Genomic DNA, 19831 nt, shown 5'->3' on the forward strand with positions numbered 1-19831 from the left:
GAATTCTTACTGACTTTCAACAAGATTTATGGCTATGAGCAATTTGTCATTTGTTCTGACCCATTTCCCCCACTCTGCAACTCCTAATAAGGTACTACTTTCTCCTGTTTCTTAGGCTTAGGGACAACAGCATAAATGTGCTCATCTACAGCAGCAGAAGCTTACTTTTTTTGAGAGCTTCCTGTGCTCAAATAGGTGTCTCATAAATATGGAGAAGAAAACTAGCAAAGTCTGATGGAGCTTCCATATGAAGTAGTCATCGCTGCTTGTCACTCTATTTACATTATACTCACAGACTCCTTTAATCTTAATTTATCTGGTGCTTTCCCAGCTACATTGACCCCCGAGGAATGTGTAATAATGAATCCCATTTTCCAGACTTGATGATGGAATTAAGGAGAAGTTAAATTGAAGATATTAGAGGAAGTCTAAAAGTCATGCCCCTCATCATCTAACCATAAGGGATTAAATAGTGACTTGCAAACCTGAGCTTTTTCTGTGGGATTCTCATGGATCTGCTACTGCTGCTGCGGCTTGTACCCACGTGACTAGAGGCATATTCAAAGTAGAGATTTTAGCTAAAACTGGGAGAGTAGCCTCTCTCCTGTCACACATTCAATATCCATCAACCACGCAACCTGTATTTTCCTGGATGTTCCTAATTTGTTATTCTGCTCTGTCAGCTCTATAAATACAGCTGTACTTTTAAACCAGTTGTATAGCCATATTAACCCAATAATATCATTAAACCAGTAATTTGGGAGGGTGAGGAAAAATAGTCATTGAAAGTTTGACTTCTTTAGATAAGTTTCCTAGACTTTTCCATGTTTTTAAATTTCTATTTCCCATTCTTCTTCCTATTATTGCCAGTTTGTTTATTTCATCTCTGGTAAGTCCTATCCCCCTGTAATTGCCCCTGTAATTGTAAGTGCAGCTTCCAAGGCTGGGTACCAGATGGCCAGGCCCTCTAACTTCTATGAAAAGAGAAGCAACCTCCATGAAACCTATCTCCCCTACATGGAAAACCCTCATTCTTATTGTCAGAACTTGTGCTTCCCCATCTATACCTTGATGAAGGTAGAACATCAAAATATTATTCCTTTGAAATGTTTTTTTTTTCTCTCCCCTTCACTTCAGTTTTTCTTTTAGATATTTTGTGTGTCATCCTTTTTTTTTTTTTTTTTTTTTCTTTTTTTTTTTTGAGCTGTGAACATAGGTCTATATATCATTATGTGCTTAGGATCATCTTAAAGGTGATTATCCTCCAGTGTGTATGTATGTGTGAAGCTAGGTTTGGTTTATTTCTTTAAGATAGAGTGCCACATGTGCCCTTTCTAATTACAAAAAGTATGGATATTGAGAATTTTGGTAGTCACTCATTTTCAACCCTCTCCCCTACTCATGCAAAAATACTTTATTTACACTCTCATCGACCATACACGGGAGGATCCATTTCTCCTTCTCCCCTACACAAGATATTATCAGTCTTTTTAGTTTATGCTGATCTGATAAATAAAAAACTACTTCTTTTAATTTGTGTATGGTTGATTGTTGGGCAGAAAATTTTTCTTAGTTTTCATAAAACTCTCTAGAAGGATTAAACAACTTAAGGTAAAAACAGAAATCTTAAAAATGTTTCAAGAAACTATAGGAAAATACATTATCACCTAGGGATAAATCCAGTAAATAAAAATTAGATTTTTTTACCACATCTATAAAAAAAAGTATGTATGCAGAAAGCATCAGAATGTATTTCAAGGACAACTACCGTACCAGGGGGAAGCACTTGCTATGTATGACAGACAAACATTATTAACACTCATAATATAGCAAGAGAAAAAAACTAATAGAAAAATGAGTAAGTAAATATTTTGTAGAAGAGGAATCAAATGGCCAATAAATGAAAAGATGCTTAACCACTTTGCTTTTTACTACTAACAATATAAAATGGATGTCTTACTATGTCAGTACATGTAGATCTTGATTCTTCTAAACAACTGTATGGGTTACCATTGTTTATTTAAGCATTAGTCTGTTGATGGACTTCCAGGTTGTTTTCTACTTTTTGCTATGGTTAACATTTCTACAGTGTGTGTGCATGCATGCACTACACAGGCATTATCAGTTCTTTTTAGTCTTGGGCTATCTGATAGATGAAAATTTCTACTTATTTAAAATATTTTTGGGGCGCCTGGGTGGCTCAGTCGGTTGAGCATCCGACTTCGGCTCAGTACATGATCTCACAGTCCGTGGGTTCGAGCCCCGCGTCGGGCTCTGTGCTGACCGCTCAGAGCCTGGAGCCTGTTTCAGATTCTGTGTCTCCCTCTCTCTCTGCCCCTCCCCCACTTGCACTCTGTCTCTCTCTGTCTCAAAAATAAACATTTAAAAAAAATATTTTTCATTGATTATTAGTAAGATTTAGTATCTCATAATGTTTATATGCCATTCGTTTTCTTCATCTGTTAATTGCTTCTTTATTAATTTATTCATTTAATAATTGCTTATTCTTTCCTCTACCCATTTTTCTAGGTTAATATCTATATTTATTATATGAACTCTTTGTAGATTAATGATACATCCCTTTTCTGTCACATGAGTTTGAATATGTAATTCCTGTAACTTGTTTGGTTTAGCCTAAGTTTTACTTGCCAGTTTTACACATCATACTAACATTTCTGCATCAGTGTAATTCTTCTCTGTCCATTAGTTACATCACTTCTGTCTGTTTTCTCTGTGAGGTCATTGTTCTCTCTCTAGATTATGTCCTCTTCATAACGAAGAACTATGCCTCCTCTTACGAGTCTAACACGGTACTATTTACTTGATAATAAATGCTTCTTGATGATGGCTACGTAGGTGAGATTCTAGAAGTAGACACTCAGGTCCTGTCAAGTTACATAGCTCTTTTGAATTGATTGTAGATCCGACCAGCAACAGACTTTTGCTATCATTTCATGACACCTGACCATTATATTTTAAAGAGAGAATAATATAGTGTTACTATGTAATGAATCTACTATGCATATTCTCACTGCTTTAAATTCACTGATTGTATAAAAAGAGAAGAATGCACTAGCTTAGTGTTTGATCTTTACCACATAGATCTAACGTCACGATCAATTGCTTTCACTATTTTCTTTGAAATCACATAAAGGTTCATATGTGCCATATTTCATAAGAATCATATGATAAGGTCAAGAAATACAAATTCCAAGGCAGAATTTATATGCCCAGTTCACATATGACAGTAATACTATATAGCCATATGTTGAATATAATACACTGTATGTAAATGCTATTCTTGAAAGCAATCCAATCAATAAAACTTAAAATAAATAACACTTTAAGAACACATCCCAAATCGACTGAAAATGGAATAGATGGACTCTATGGCAAGAACATCCCTATAAAATTGACATTCAGAGGCTATTAAAACAGAGAGAGTAAAACAATCTTGAAACTAAAGAAAAACTGTGAATATTTAGAAGTTTTTTTTAAAGCCTACTACGTTGTATGCCAAGATGCAGCAGTCGTTTTTATTTAAAGAGCTATTTCAATAAAAACTGGATTGCCAAGCAGTAAAAAGCAAATTCAGTTTGCCATCACCAATAGCTAAAAAATACTTCTTAAAGAATATACTACATAAACCCAAAAAAGTAAGAAATACACACTAACAGAAAAAGTCAAAACAGAAAAAAATCAAGATTTAGTCATTATTGGGACTAATAAAAGATTGACCAATTTTTATCATTAAAGAAGGTTATGAGAAAGCTACTGAAGTTAACTTCAAAAGCCTAGCAGTAAAAAGTGATTGTAATGTCAGTAAAACTCTGAAACAGATCAAATAGACCCTAAGTAGTACTAATCCACTGCATCTTTGAACATATATTTGCCTTTTTTTAAAGCTGAAAAGCTTGCCTTTTTTTCTTTAATTTGTTTCCAACATCCTGTTTAAAAAAAGAAGAAGAAAAGAAAAGAAATCCAACTATACAACTGTTAACAGCAACTCAGAGCACAGAAACTTTACCTTCATTCAAAAATGATATAAGTTAAGATTTGAAATGACTTTTCCTTTGGTCTGATTTTGAAAAACATGGTTTCGTCATTCCAATGTAGAGAGAGCTTCTCTTTCTCCATAAAGTACTTGTGTGACTAGTATACTTACAAACAAATGAATCAGTGAAGGTTATATACAGTGAATTTAACCATTTTTTCTTCTTCTTTGACAGCTGAAGCTCTTACACCAAAATGAGATGTTTGGGATGTGATTGACATTTTTTATTTAAACTTTGTCACTTCAGATCCTGGGAAGACTCTGCCTGAATCCCTTGATTACTGCACAGTTTGGCTACAGACAGTGCCTGGGGAAATAGACAGCAAAAGTGGTATTCCACCTTCGCTGGTAACGCTACAAATTAAAGACTTTCTTAATGGACCAGGTAAGAAAGTCACAATTCAAATGTGTATACATTTTTTTCATGTGAGTATATTAACATGTACTTAGGGTGTTAGTGATTGTGACATTCCTTGCCAAAAATGAATAGTTCATTTGTCTTCCAGAAGTGTATTCTTCTCAGGTTGACCATTTCAAAGACTAAAAGGCAAATATTAATAGGCACTAAAAATTACCTTTAGTCCGACAAAAAGTAGTTACCAATTAAAGAATAATTGACTGGGGCGCCTGGGTGGCGCAGTCGGTTAAGCCTCCGACTTCAGCCAGGTCACGATCTCGCGGTCCGTGAGTTCGAGCCCCGCGTCAGGCTCTGGGCCGATGGCTCGGAGCCTGGAGCCTGTTTCCGATTCTGTGTCTCCCTCTCTCTCTGCCCCTCCCCCGTTCATGCTCTGTCTCTCTCTGTCCCAAAAATAAATAAAAAACGTTGAAAAAAAAAAAAAAAAAAAAAAAAGAATAATTGACTAGTATAAGTAACTATAAGTCAAAGACCCAAAACTTTATTTCTGCCTTTCCTGCTAATTGCGTGACCTTAGGCAGTTGATCTAATCTCCTATGCCTCAGTTTCCTTACTGTAAACAAAGTGGATGGATGGATGGAAGACACATATGATATATATATATATACACACACACAGACACACACACACACACACACACACAGACACACGCATATATACATAAGGCAGTATACATCAATATATTCAATTAGATAAAAATACTTATTTCAAATGCATAGCAAAGTGCTTGAGGCATATCTAAACACTCAGGTTTAGATAGACAGATACGGTCATCAAACTGTATTGAGTGCATATTAATCCCAGGTACTAAGTGCTTTCTGTATTAATACAGACCCAAGGAGGAGCCTCTACAATTATCCCTATTTTATGAATTAGGAAGCTAAGACGGAAACGTGAAGTAAATTGCCCAAGGTCTTAATGGCAGAGGACCCATTCAAACCCAGGTCTTTATGATTCTAAAGACCTAGATCACTTCTGTACCACACTAATTTTAACAGAACTAAAGGTTTTTCCTCTCTCCTCCCCCTCCTCTTCCTCCTCCTCCTCTTCCTCCTCCTCCTCCTCCTCTTCCTCCTCCTCCTCCTCCTCTTCCTCCTCCTCCTCCTCCTCTTCCTCCTCCTCCTCCTCCTCCTCCTCCTCCTCCTCCTCCTCCTCCTCCTCTTCCTCCTCTTCCTCCTCTTCCTCCTCTTCCTCTTTCTTGCTCTATTTCTTCTTCATCTCATGTTGCTCTTCCTCACTGAGGAGAGCTCAGTGAGATCTTAGCTATTTATTTAACAAAAATTACTATTTCAGTTTTTCTTTCGTTATTTTATACTTACAGTGCTTCATATTATTATCAAAAGAATATTAGTTTCTTCATTAAGAATTTAAAACAATGGGGGCACCTGGAAGGCTCAGTCAGTTGAACACCCAACTCTTCGTTTCAGCTCAGGTCATCATCCCACGGTCATGGGATCAAGCACCATGTCAGATTCCATGCTGACCATGGAGCCTGCCTAAGATTCTCTCTCTCTCTCTCTCTCTCTCTCTCTCTCTCTCTCTCTCTCTCCCTCCCTCCCTCCCTCCCTCCCTCCCTCCCTCCCTCCATCTGCCCCTCTCCCTCACTCACACTCTCTCTAAAATAAAATTTAAATAAGAATTTAAAACAATGGTGTCACACTGTCTTAGATCTCTAGCAATACTCTGCAAGACCTGAATTTTGATAAGTGAAAACTATATGTGGACCTGGTTAAGTGTGTGTCGTGGCATAACGATACACTTATGATCCATGGCTACAGATTGAAGAAGGCTGCTTGTCATCATGCCTGGTGTAACGAGAACCTAAAGCCACCTGTACTGGCCCTTTCACCAGGGCCCAGTTCTCAAGTATGATTCTCCGGTTCTGGGATTTAAAAGGTATAGAAGTATGAAGAACTATTTCTAATCATTATAAGTACTTAGATGTCGTTTAAAAGACTCAAATGAAAGCGAGAAGCTAATGATGAAGACTAAGAGAGTCATTAAAGTTGGAAGAAGCCTTTGGGGTGAGGTAATGGATAGATTGAGAGTGATGTGAGGCCTCGTAGTTGGCTAGTAAGTGTGAAGTACCATGTTGCATAGAATCCAAGCCACCATCAATTGTAGGAAAATACATTTTATGTACAAAGAAAAAATATCTGCTATTTAAACTATGATACAGTGCTTTCTTATTACATGAGTTGCAGGGCACTTCCTGACTTCAGAGTTGTTCACATGTAAAAGACTGAACATATTAGAATGGGTAGTTCATGGAGAAGTGAGAGAGAAACTTGGGTTTCCCTCTTCTCTTTTGTAGTTTCTGATTTTTTTGCTTTTAGGCACAGTCTTTCACTCAACGTTAGCTATAAAGTTGGCTTCTAGTTTACATTTGATTGATTTATTAAAGGATGGGACCTACAAGTCAGTAGTTGTATACCATATTTTTATGGCAACCAGAGAAAGTGAATTTGAAGAGAAATGTCAATGAATGAATGAAAGATTATGCATATAATTCTAGCAATTAATGTGACTATGTAGTAGAAATGGGATTTGTTTAAAGAGTTGTACTTTTGTGTTTCCAAGTTGGAAATTACATATATGCTATTCCTTATTTTTATTCAAATAAGAGTCATGATCTGTCTGGAGATTCCAACTTTTAAACAAATGAATTGAAAGCATTATTTTATAGTAGCACTTCTCAAACTTGAGTGTGCATTTGAAGCATCTCTGGTGACCTTGTTAAAATACAAATAATTTAATAGTTTTAGAAGGCAGGAATGAAATTTTACATTTCTAACAAGCTCCCAGGTAAGGTGGATGCTGTTGGTCTGGAGACTAAACATTTGTAACAAGTTTTCATATGAATCCTATATGAATGAATGAATGAATGAATGAATACACGCACACACACGTGTGCACACACACACACACACACACACACACACACACACGGGTATTGAGGACCCAACTGCAGATATTTTGAGGCATAGGAAAAGGGAATGACAAAAAAAAAATGATGAGTGGTTTTTTTAAATATACTTTTATTATGAAAAATCAAATACAATATCCAGTTAGTGGTTTAAGTTCTTCCAAGTCTAAAACATTTTAACCAAGAGTAGTTTTCTTTAATAAATTGAGGGAATATTAGTTGGAATGATATATCAGCTGTGTGTGATTCCACTAAATACTAACCTAGCATCTTTGAAATGCTCCAGAATTTACTCTTAGACAAAAATTTCCTTACTGTAAATAATTTGTCATGTAAAGTATGTAAGTAGACATTATTGCATAGCCTAATTAAATTCTCTTACTACACAGCCAGGTTGCCACTCTATATTAATTTAGAGATCATTAGAAATACAGAACACATAAAGCATTTCTTACCATAGGAATATATTATTTTATAGATTTTTGGCAACTCAAGAAAATTAAATTTTTTCCAGCTTTTAGATAATAGGATATATTAAGAAAACTATTATTTATGCTGAGACTGGGGGAACAAGTTTCAGCTTTATAATATTCCCCAGTGTCATTCCCTTCCTTTAAAAAATAAAAAAAATAAAAAAGCTTTTTTTTTTAGTTTGCAAATAATGCTTCTGATTTTTATACGGTGTGAACTCATTAAGAATCTTTTGCTACTGTTAGTTTTTTGAATTTAGATGCACATCTTTTTTTTTAATTTCAGAGAGAGAGAGAGGGCATGCAAGTGGGGAAGAGGGGCAAAGGGAAAAAAGAGAATCCCAAGCAGGCTCCACACTCAGTGCAGAGCCCACCTCAGGGCTCAGTCCTATGACCCTGGGATCATGACCCGAGCTGAAATCTTAGAGTTGGACACAACCAACTGAGCTACCCAGGCACCCCTAGATGCACCTCTTATTCAAGTATTATTCCCAAAGTTTTATGCTCCAGCTCTAAAATGGTATGTTATTCTTTTCTTGCTCCTGAATTAACATTTCAGGAGCAATAAAAGTTACAACCCTGCAGAATACAGGAAATACTGATTATACCTACCTAACCTTAAGTTTTCATCTTAAAGGTACAAACTTAATAGCTTTTGAATTCATCCTTACAGATTTACTTTTCAGGGATTATTTATCTAAACAACATGATACAATGCTACTATTTAGCATTTGTTTTTGGAAAAATAATTCAGAGTTCTTGAGTATTCTCTTATTTCCTCTGTTCACTTAATACTACCTTAGAGCAAATGATAGGTCCCAACTTTTACATCAAAAACTCCTTCAAAGCTCTCTCCACCCCCATCTCCTTCCTTCAGAGGCAACAATTGTACCCATTAGCAAGGTCAGTGGCTTGGAGAAACCTGGAAAACAGCAGCTACCAGAAACCCACTAGAATAATATCTCCAGCAGGTGATAGATTAGTTGGAACAAATTGGAACCATTGCAGTTCAGCAATCCTGGTTTCTTTCAAGCTGTTTTTAAAATGTCGTCATTTTAATACACAATCTAAGCCCTGCGGAACAGTCCACAGCAGGTTAATTTGAATCATATGATGTGTCACTGCCCTCAGCTGACATGAGCTCTATTCCATGTGTGAAGCCATAATAAATCCATTCCCAACCGGGGAAAATTCCCCGTGAGAAGGTGAACTAATCCAGGCCTCACACTGGCATGCTAGCCCTCCATAATTGAAAGCAGGGCCACCTGTTCCCAGCACAGTTAGCCTATAGAGAAAAAATTAGCATTAGATCAGATACTTCTTATATTGGAAAATCATTCATAGTTCTTGCAAATTCAAATTCCACTGTGAATTGCTTGGTATGACATCATACAGAAACATAGGAATGTGCCCACTTGATCCCAGTTTAAAAGTTTTGTTAGCCATAGGATTCCTTAACTTTGAAATGAGAAATTTTTTTTTTTAATTTAATGAGAGCTGACACGTGAGAAGAAGAACTGGGAAGGGTGCATATTTTTCTAATTAACTCAGGGTCATTTGTAAAAACATTTGAGCTCCCTGGTATTTTTTTCATTGTTCCTTTGCAGACATATTTTTGAGCACTGTCACTGTAATGACATTTAATGAAATGACATTTAAATGACAACAAAGAAAAATCTGATGCCAAGTGGGGAGAATATTACCACATCATTTATGTTTTATTATAAATTAATTAGCATGCTACAGTCTTCATATAGTTTAAGTAACAGTTATTTCAAAGACAGTTATGACTGCAATTGCACATTTATTTTACTATACCAGGTGTCTCTAGATGAAACACGTAACCACTGAAATTTTTTTCTCGTAATAAAATTCTTTAGCGTCTCTCTGTTTAACCTGTTGTTTAATTTACCCATGTAGTCTTTAGGTCTTTTTAATTTCATTCTGGTTTTAGACTGGTTTCAGCTCCGATTTTAATTGATTTTTGTTTTAAAAATTTATTTGACTTTTAATTGGTCGTGATCCTATTTTGAATACTGTTTTCTTCCATTTTATGGATTAACTTGCTGTTTTATAGGTTGCAATGATTTTTTCTTACCTGTAAAAATTTTCTAACCATTCCAGTATAATCCCATTTCCATAAACTTCTTCGATTTGAATGAAAATACATACTTATTAATGTAAAATATTACTTAAAAAAGCTCAGGTATGGTAGCACACCATTCAAATAGGTTTATATAAATAAATGGTAGAGATTTTAAGTTGTTTACCCCAAGATATGTATTTTTGAATTTTTTTTCTTTTCTTGGTGAACTCTGCTTTTATATTCCGTAATTACTGATTTTTTTACTCAGTGTGGATTAATTGAGATATATCTTGAAAGCACAGGTTCAGAGGAATTAAGATACCTGAAAAAGATGACCCAAATAGCCCCTTGACATTTTCTGGAGTGGAAAGTGAAGAATAAGTAACACAGCATTTAAACATAAGAAGATTTTGTTGTGAAAGAAAGCACCTTAAAGAACTCATTTTAGGGGCGCCTGGGTGGCTCAGTCGGTTGAGCGTCCGACTTCAGCTCAGGTCATGATCTCACAGTCTGTGGGTTCAAGCCCCGCATCGGGCTCTGTGCTGACAGCTCGGAGCCTGGAGCCTGCTTCCGATTCTGTGTCTCCCTCTCTCTCTGCCCCTCCCCTGCTCATGCTCTGTCTCTCTCTCTGTCACAAAAATAAATAAAAACATTTTAAAAAAAAAATTAAAAAAAAAAGAACTCATTTTAATTAATCCCTCTTAATGTTGCCCTGATAGTTAACCCTTTGCCTCTTTTCTCTTTCCACAAATGGGGCCAAGGCCCATACCTTAATTCAGCTTTATAGCCATACCAGCAAGCTATCTTCTATATTTAAGAAATGTAAACTAGTTAATAAAACTGTTAAGAACCTTGACTTTTACATTTCCTGAGTTTTATGGGTTCCAATTTGCGGTGTCAGCATTACAGTTTCATAGTTTATTTTCCCCATGATTTATCAAAATGAAACCATAAACTTAATGTCAGGATGTCAAATAGGGACTGGACTAAGAATTTTTAAAACACAGGAAAGCCTTTCATTATTTCAACCTAATTTTTTCAACTATAACTTGTATTGGAAGAAATGAGAAAAGAGGATGACTTTTAATTAATTTTTTAATTAACTTTTTTTTATTCCTGTAACAACATGATTTTAATAGCAGAATTTTCACTGCAGACCCAGTAAGCCATATGAAGAGACTTTAGCAGAATTTTCACTGCAGACTCAGTAAGCCATATGAAGAGACTTTAAGTGTCCTTTGAAAGTTAGGCTGACAATAGTGCCTCCAGGGGACGATGCTTGGCTAAGTAATAGGACCAGAAGAGTCACAGAAGCTGGTTGAGGGGGCTGCAAAGTGGTTAAGAGGCGGCTCAGGGTCTCCTGCGGGGAAGTCAGCGGTATGGCAATTATTTAGATTCTTTATTTCTTCACGTGATCTAATTGTCAGGATTATTTCCTCTGCTGAAGAGAATGAGGGTAATTGGAGGGATGTCTTTCTAGGATCATGCGACAGACTAAGGCTGAAGAGAACATTATTTGGCTTCTCCTAAATGTAACCTTCCAACTTTGTGCTTGCATGCACATCTTCCCTCGCTCTCTAACCTGTGCCTGCCCAGCGACATGGTCTGGGGCCTTTTGTTCGTCCCTCTGTACAGACAATAACCTCAACTATCTCTTTTACACTAACGACTCCCAAATGCCTAGCTCTGGTTTGACTTACCCAACTCCAGAACTATTCCTCCATCTGCCTGGTGGATATGTTTAGTTATTTAAAATTCAGTATTTCCACATTAAATTAAACCATTTTCTCTCCTCTCCTGATTTATCCCTGCCCTTAGTATAGTTTCCAAAGATCTTTACATGTGCTAGTGATAGCAGCAACATTATTCCAGTCATGTCTTCTCACAATTTTACTGTCATTTTTGATTCTTTTTTTTTTTTTTATTCCAAGTCTCTTTGTTTTTCCTTTGAAATGGTCCTCCATTTTGCCTACTACCTGCCTGGTTTAGGTTTATGCCCTGATTACTTCCTTCGTCTGTTTATGGGCAGCCCTCACTCCAGATTCTCCTGTTACTCACTAATCCTGTTGTCCCCTGGGCCCTTGCTAAATTAGCCTCACCTGCCAAACTTCCATGATGTTGACCACACACCCCTCTCAGTTCATCTGGTCAGAGCGCTCCTCAGCCCTCAAGGCTGTCTCTAATCTGGTGTCATCTAGCTTAGCTGTCGCTAAGCAGGTGATCCTAAGATGTTGTAGTTCTTTGGGCCTCAATATTTTCTTCTAACATAAGACAGCGGTTTTAAGATTGCTTCGAGTTCGAAAATGATGGTTGTAATCACTAATGGAACTCTTCCTTTATTTTTACAACAGAGATTTATGAGCGATTGCAGTATGGCACACGTTGCTTTAGGCATTGAAAATACAGTGGTGAGCAAAAGATAGCCCCTCCTCTCAACAAATGCATATAAACCGGTAGAAAAGATAGTTACAAAAAAGTTACAGAAAGTAGTAGATAATGATAAGCTAATATACGTGTCATGAGGTTCTGTGGATTCATAAAAGAGTGGAGATTCAGGGAAGCTTCTCTGAGTGACTGACACTGTAGCTGAGTTGCACAGGATGAAAGGGAGTTAACTAAGGACCGTGGAGGGAAGGGTGGATCTTTGGGAGAATATGTGCAAAAGACGCGATGGTGAGAGGTATCTGTGTCAGATTAAATGAAGGCAGGAAAGAGGAAACCAGTCCTATCAGGTGAGGCTCCAAAGAGAGGCAGAGGCCAGGCCTTTCTGATCATAAAAACGGATTTTAGGACCTTTATCTTGAGTGTAGTAAGGAGCCATTAAAGAGCTTTCAGTAGGATGTGTACGTGGTGGGGGATGTAGGACGTGGGAGGTGTGTGTGTGTGTTGCATTTTGAAAAGATAACTCTAGTCAGGGTGGAGAATCAGTAAGAGGGGCTAGAGTAGATGGAAGGGAGCAATTAGGAGAATATTGCAGTAGTACTGGTGAGAGGTAATTGTAAGTTGGATCAGAGAATCTTGATAGAAATGGGGCACCTGGGTGGCTCAGTCAGTTAAGCATCTGACTTCAGCTCAGGTCATGCTGTCACAGTTCATGGGTTTGAGCCTCACATCAGGCTCTCTGCTGTCAGCGCAGACCCCTCTTCAGATCGTCTGTCTCCCTTTCTCTCTGCTGCTCCCCCATGTATGCATGTGTGCACACAAACAGGTGCTCGCTCGCTCTCTCAAAAATAAACATTTAACAAAAAGAAATGGAGAGAAGTGAAAGATTTGGCAGATAGTGGGAAGGCAGAATCTACAGACCATAGTAATGGAGTAGAGAGATAGGGGGTGAGGAAGAAGATTTAAACATGGCTTCTGGTTTTCTGACTGGTCTAACTGGATGGGTCATGCTTTGTCCCCACAAAATTCATATGTTGAAACTGTAATCTCTACTGTGATGGTATTTGGAGATGGAGATTTGGGAGTTAATTAGGTTTAGAAGAGGTCATGAGGGTGGAGCTCCCTCATGATGGGATAGTACACTTAGAAGAGTTATCATAGGGCTTGCTGTCTCTCTTGCCATGTGAGGACACATTAAGAAGGTGGCCATCTACAAGCTAGAAAGAGAGCCTTCACCAGAAACCAATCATGGTGGCACCCTGATCTCAATTCCAGTCTCTAGAACCATGAAAAAATAAATTTCTGTTGTTTAAGCCACCAAGACATTGCATTTTGTTATGGCAGCCCAAGTTAAGACAGGTGATTTACTGAGATGAAAATACTTGAAGAGAACCACATTGTTTTTGTTTTGTTTTCATTTGTGAGAGTACAGAGAGATCATAAGTTTTGACCTAGATATGTTAAGTTTGTGGCAATTATTCAGACAGATCTGGAGCTCACAAGACCAACACTAGTGATAAACGATTGCATGTTTTGGAGTCTTTGGGATACAGATTCTAATTCAATCCAAAGGGTTGGATGAGAGATTACTCAAGGAAAAAGTAGAGAAAAAGTAGAGAAAAGAGCCTAAGACTTGACCTTGAAGACGTCCAAACAGGATTTACTGGCCAGGAGGAGAAGCCTAGAAAGGAAATTGTGAGCTAAGAGGAAAATTTGAAAATTGTAATTTCGAAGAAGCCAAGTTAGTAGTGCTTTGACATTAAGAAAGATGAGAAATTGGAACTATCTAGTGGATTTATAGATATTGTGACTGCAAGTGTTTTCTCCCTATTGGGTTATTCTGGATGGAAACTAGAATGCATTGAAGTAAGCAGGAGGGAAAAGGTAGTAGAGGTAGAGAGTATAAATAACTCCTTTAGGAAGTTTGTGAAGAAGAAGAATAATTAAGGGTAGTATATGAAGGAGCATTTGGGATCATGGTTTGGGGATTTTATTTTTATGATGAAAGAGACTTGGAACTCTTTCCAAGAGGAATCCAGTGGAGAGAATAATTGGATAAACTAAAAAGAGAAAAGATAAAGGTGGGTACATTAGAAAAAGGGAAAAAGAGGGGCACCTGGATGGCTCAGTCGGTTGGGCATCCAACTTTGGCACAGGTCACGATCTCACAGTTTGTGTGTTTGAGCCCCACATCAGGCTCCATGCTGACAGCTCAGAGCCTGGAGTCTGCTTCAGATTATGTGTCTGTCTCTGTCTCTCTCTCTGTCTCTCTCTCTCTCTCTCTCTCTCTCTGCCTCTCCCCCATTCACACTCTGTCCCTCTCTCTCTGTCAATAATGAATAAACTTCAAAAAAAAATTTTAAAAGGGAAGAATCCAATATGTATTTGAAAAAAAAGTTTTAAATTAGAGAAGCAACAGATGCTCTATTTTATATAGCAAATTAAGGAAGGAGAGGAAAAGGACACACGCAGGTAATTTTTCAGTTTGGTAGCAAGAAATTGAGGGTAGCAAGAAATTAACTTTATCCATGAAGCTAGAAGCAAGATCACCTATTGAATTTGAAGAGGGAGGAGAGGAGTTTGATGATTTTGAGGCAGAGTGGGTTGAAATCATCTTCCAGTATGATTTTTTCATATCCCATACTCACTCTCATCTCTGTGCCTTTTCTTAACTTTTATATTATGGAAAATTTCAAATAGATACAAAAGTAGAGTGAATAGCATATAGAACCTCCTGCTTAAATAATTGTCAGCTATTGACCAATCTTGTTTCTTGCATACCCCTATCCACTCCCTCACCTTCTGTATTATTTTGAAGCAAATTCCATGTATCATCTATCATCTGTAATATTTCAGCATAAAGTATCTCTAAAATACAACAACTTTTTAAAAATATAACCACAATACTATTATCAAAGCTAATCATTCTTCAGTGTTATCAAATATGTAGCTAGTATTCATTCAAATTTCCAATTATTCCATACATATCATAATGTGTGTGGATGTGTGGGTATTGGTGTGCATGTATATTTCTTAGGTTTTTTTTTTTTAAACCAGGAGCCATATATGTTCTACGCATCACTATTGGTTGATATGTATTTCTAGTATCTTTTTTTTTTTTTTTAATTTTTTTTTTTTCAACGTTTTTTATTTATTTTTGGGACAGAGAGAGACAGAGCATGAACGGGGGAGGGGCAGAGAGAGAGGGAGACACAGAATCGGAAACAGGCTCCAGGCTCCGAGCCATCAGCCCAGAGCCTGACGCGGGGCTCGAACTCACAGACCGCGAGATCGTGACCTGGCTGAAGTCGGACGCTTAACCGACTGCGCCACCCAGGCGCCCCTCTAGTATCTTTAATCATTAGGTTTTCTCCTCTATTATTTTTCATCTCTTGTAATTTATATATTGAAGACACCAAACTTGTAGAGTTTACAACAGTTTGGATTTTGTCTATTCCCCTGTCCTCTGTACTTCCTACATATAAATTGGTAGTTGGTTTAATCTATTCAGGTTTGCTTATTGTTACTATTATTTTCAGCAAGACTGTTCTGTAAAGTGGTTTGTATTGTTCCATCAGAAGGCACATAATATCTGAAGGTCTCTTTCTGTGATGTTAAAAGCCACTGATGCTGAATGCCTGAATTCATTGGAGGTTGCAAACAGTAATCTTTTCATTCTAACACTCTTTTTTCATGTATTAACTAAAGTACCTCTAGTGCGTCAGCTAAGCGTCCAACTTCAGCTCCGGTCATGAAATTATGGTTCATGGGTTCGAGCCCCATGTCAGGTTTTGTGCTGACAGCTCAGAGTCTGGAGCCTGCTTCAGATTCTGTGTCTCCGTCTCTCTCCACTCCTCCCCCATTCATGCTCTGTCTCTCTCTCAAAACTAAATATAAAATAAAATAAAATAAAATAAAATAGAATAGAATAGAATAGAATAGAATAGAATAGAATAAAATAAAATAAAATAAAATAAAATAAAATAAAATAAAATAAAATAAAATAAAATAAAATAAAATAAAATAATAAAATAAAATAAAATAAAATCTTCTGTAAAAAGAAGCATTCCTTCATCTACTACTTGGTTACTCAGTAGTATTGTTCATCTAAAGAAATGTAAAATTTTTCATTTTCTTTACCCATTTTCAAAAAGGAGCTGATTTTCTCAGTGAGAGTTTTTCACAATGTATACATATATCAAATCATCACAATGTACACTTGAAATATATTACAATTTCATTTGTCGTTGCTACTTTAATAAAGCTGAGGGGAAAATGAATTATTTTTCTAGCATATTCCAATGGTGGCCAATTAGTTATTGCTTGGTATTCTTAAGTCATTATTTTTAATAATACTCACATTATCTTATCTTTGGAAGTGGGAGCCTCTAGAAATTGGCTTCTTCATGTTTTTAATCTTCCCTCACTGTGGAATCCTTGTTCCCTTATCTCAAAACAAGATTTGGCTGTTCCCAAAAGGCAGCTCTGCCGTCTCCAACCAAGGATGAGTACGTGCCATCACTGAGAAAAGCAAAATAAAAATAAAAAAAGAACACGGACGCCAAAAGAGCAAAGAGCTGCCAGAATTATTAGAGCAGTAGAATGTGTTTAGCCCTTTTTGATGCCTGTTTAGAGGGAAAGAAGTTCATTTAGATAAGTTGAGTTCAATGCATTCATTTTAGAAAACCAGTACAATTCCCCTATAATCAAAGCATTTTTGGGGAGATACAATATAATCCAAAACTCAGTGTGTGATCATAAGAATGTGTGCATGAGTAATAATAGTAGTAGTGATGATGCTCACGTGCCGGTTGTACTCACCATGAATTGCTGCTGGCTGACCCAGTCAAGAACACGTGTCAGTCCATGTGTCTGGGCAGCACGTGTGACTGCTTGTTTGTACCCAGTTCCACTTGATATACTGTTGTTAATTGAAGCACTCACATCTGCCACCATTGAGGTCTTTACACTTCACACCTTCAGTAAAAACACATTGATCTCATTGTCATGGGCAACTTTCCAGGTTTGCTAGCTCTCACACCTGTGAATACTCAGTCTCCACTGTCCGTTATCATCAGGAATACATTTACGTGGACACTGTCACAAAAATCTCAATTTGAACTGCTGAATAAGAGAAAAAAATGTACTATGACCTAATAATAAAAAAATATTTTTATTAGAGATGCTATAATACATAAAATGAAGCTTGATTATAGATTTGTTCTGTGTTTTGCATTTACCTCTCTAAAATGGCACGGGGGCACCATCATCCCTGTGCCTATATGTAGCTACCACCCTATATGCACTGACTGTTTTTTTAGCAAGGCTTGCTTGTCTAAGAAAAAAAATACATATATTTATATCTTTTACAAATAAAATTCCAAAGGAAGAAACACTTAACAAAGAGGTTTTCTTTCATAAATGTTATGATTTGGGTATAACAAGACATATTGAATCCATTGGGTTTTTGGTAATAGATTTCAAAATACATCATAAATGTAAGTAATATGATGACTAATGGGTCAAGTAAAGTTGGAACATTTTAAATGAGAAAATAGCTGGAACAGTTTTCAGGAAACTTTTCCAGTTGATGTTTGGTCCCCCACAAGGTGTGTATTAACATAAACTTAGGGGAATCACCTCTGGGGCTTGAATTTGCTCTCTGATTTCATTACTACAATATGATTCTTTTCCTTTCACTATTAAGTCATCTCCTAGGGTGATAGGAACATAAAATAAGTGTAATTTATTTGTATTTGTCTAATCTCCTTTTAACTCAATAGTCATCTCATCATTCTGTTTCCTGGTAGCTGTTCAGAAAGTTTTGAAAGGTAATTAGAATCTAATAATTGACAGGCATGGGTTTACTTGGTAACTTAAAGATATGGAATGTGTTCTGGGGATGGTGAGAAATTATATCTGGCAGAGAAATAGATGACTCAACTGGGAGATTCTCTGTTACTGCATATTCTTAAAACCTAAACTTTGAAAATAATCTATTTATTAAAATTCAGTGAGGATTATGAAAAAATTCTCAACCTTTTTAAAACAATCTGGTAATAATTCGAATAAAATCCACCTTAACAATCTATGCCTGGTTCTTTATCCAGGTATATTTCCAGTTCTCATAAAACATTATTCTATATAGTTTCCGCTATGTCTCTGTTGAATAAAACTTTTCTAGTCCATTTTTATTAATGTTTTCATCTTAATGGTGAAGTTAATGCGTTTCATCAATTTTTAAGTATAAATACCAGAAAATATATTGCTCAGTTTTTATTTTTATTTTTTTATGTTTAAACATGCCAGACTTTTTTGTTGCATAATTTTTCACATTTATAAAAATAATCTTCCTGTCATTATGAGACTGAAAATATTTACATTAAAGGCGCTAATTTTCTTCCCCCAAAAAGTGACTGCTAGTTCAAAGATGTGAAAGTTTTAGAAGCACTGCGTAATAAATGTAACAATACAAATTTGTTAAATTTGTCACATTTTTATATTTTTTTCATTTTTCTTTTTAATGTAATTTATTGTCAAATTGGCTAACGTACAGTGTGTAAAGTGTGCTCTTGGTTTTAGGGATAGATTCCCATGATTCATCGCTTACATACAACACCCAGTGCTCATCCCAACAAGTGCTCTCCTCAGTGCCTATCACCCATTTCCCCCTCTCCCTCACCCAACCCCCCCATCAACCCTCAGCGTGTTCTCTGTATTTAAGAGTCTCATGGTTTGCCTCCCTCCCTCTCTGTTTGTAACTATTTTTTCCCCTTCCCTTCCCCCATGGTCTTCTGTTCAGTTTCTCAAGATCCACATGAGTGAAAACATGATATCTGTCTTTCTCTGACTGACTTATTTCACTCAGCATAATACCTTCGAGTTCCATCCATGTTGCTGCAAAGGGCATGATTTCATTCTTCCTCATTGCCAAGTAGTATTCCATTGTATGTATGAACCACATCTTTATCCATTCATCAGTTGATGGACACTTAGGCTCTTGCCATAATTTGGCTATTGTTGAAAGCGCTGCTATAAACATTGGGGTACAAGTGCCCTATGAATCAGCACTCCTGTATCCTTTGGATAAATTCCTAGTAGTGCTATTGCTGGGTCATAGGGTATTTCTATTTTTAATTTTTTGAGGAACCTCCACTCTGTTTTCCAGAGTGGCTGCATCAGTTTGCATTCCCACCAACAGTGCAAAAGGGTTCCCATTTCTTCGCATCCTTGCCAGCATCTGTTATTTACTGAGTTGTTAATTTTAGCCATTCTGACCAGTGTGAAATGGTATCTCAGTGTGGTTTTGATTTGTATTTCCCTGATGATGAGCAATGTTGAGCATCTTTTCATGTGTCTGTTGGCCATCTGGATGTCTTCTCTGGAAAAGTGTCTATTCATGTCCTCTGCCCATTTCTTCACTGGATTATTTGTTTTTCGGGTGTTGAGTTTGGTAAGTTCTTTATGGATTTTGGATATTAACCCTTTATCTGATATG

The 19831-nt window shown here is 36.8% G+C and overlaps 1 protein-coding gene across 6 annotated transcripts in view; it reads left to right on the plus strand.

Annotated features, from left to right (window-relative positions):
• VPS13B (vacuolar protein sorting 13 homolog B) overlaps positions 1-19831 on the plus strand; it is an 803192-nt gene that overhangs the window by 608554 nt on the left and 174807 nt on the right. For 5 of the 6 annotated variants that reach the window (XM_078441712.2, XM_078441707.2, XM_078441708.2 and 2 more), the window contains one exon: positions 4302-4439. In XM_078441712.2, the coding sequence (XP_078297838.2) occupies positions 4302-4439 (138 nt within the window). Of the gene's footprint in view, positions 1-4301; positions 4440-6247; positions 6328-19831 lie in introns of those variants that run through there. The other variant, XM_078441713.2, reaches the window with a different exon arrangement.

The sequence above is a fragment of the Panthera onca genome, chromosome F2 (genome assembly GCF_046562875.1).
Source record: "Panthera onca isolate mPanOnc1 chromosome F2, mPanOnc1 haplotype 2, whole genome shotgun sequence".
Taxonomy (NCBI): domain Eukaryota; kingdom Metazoa; phylum Chordata; class Mammalia; order Carnivora; family Felidae; genus Panthera; species Panthera onca.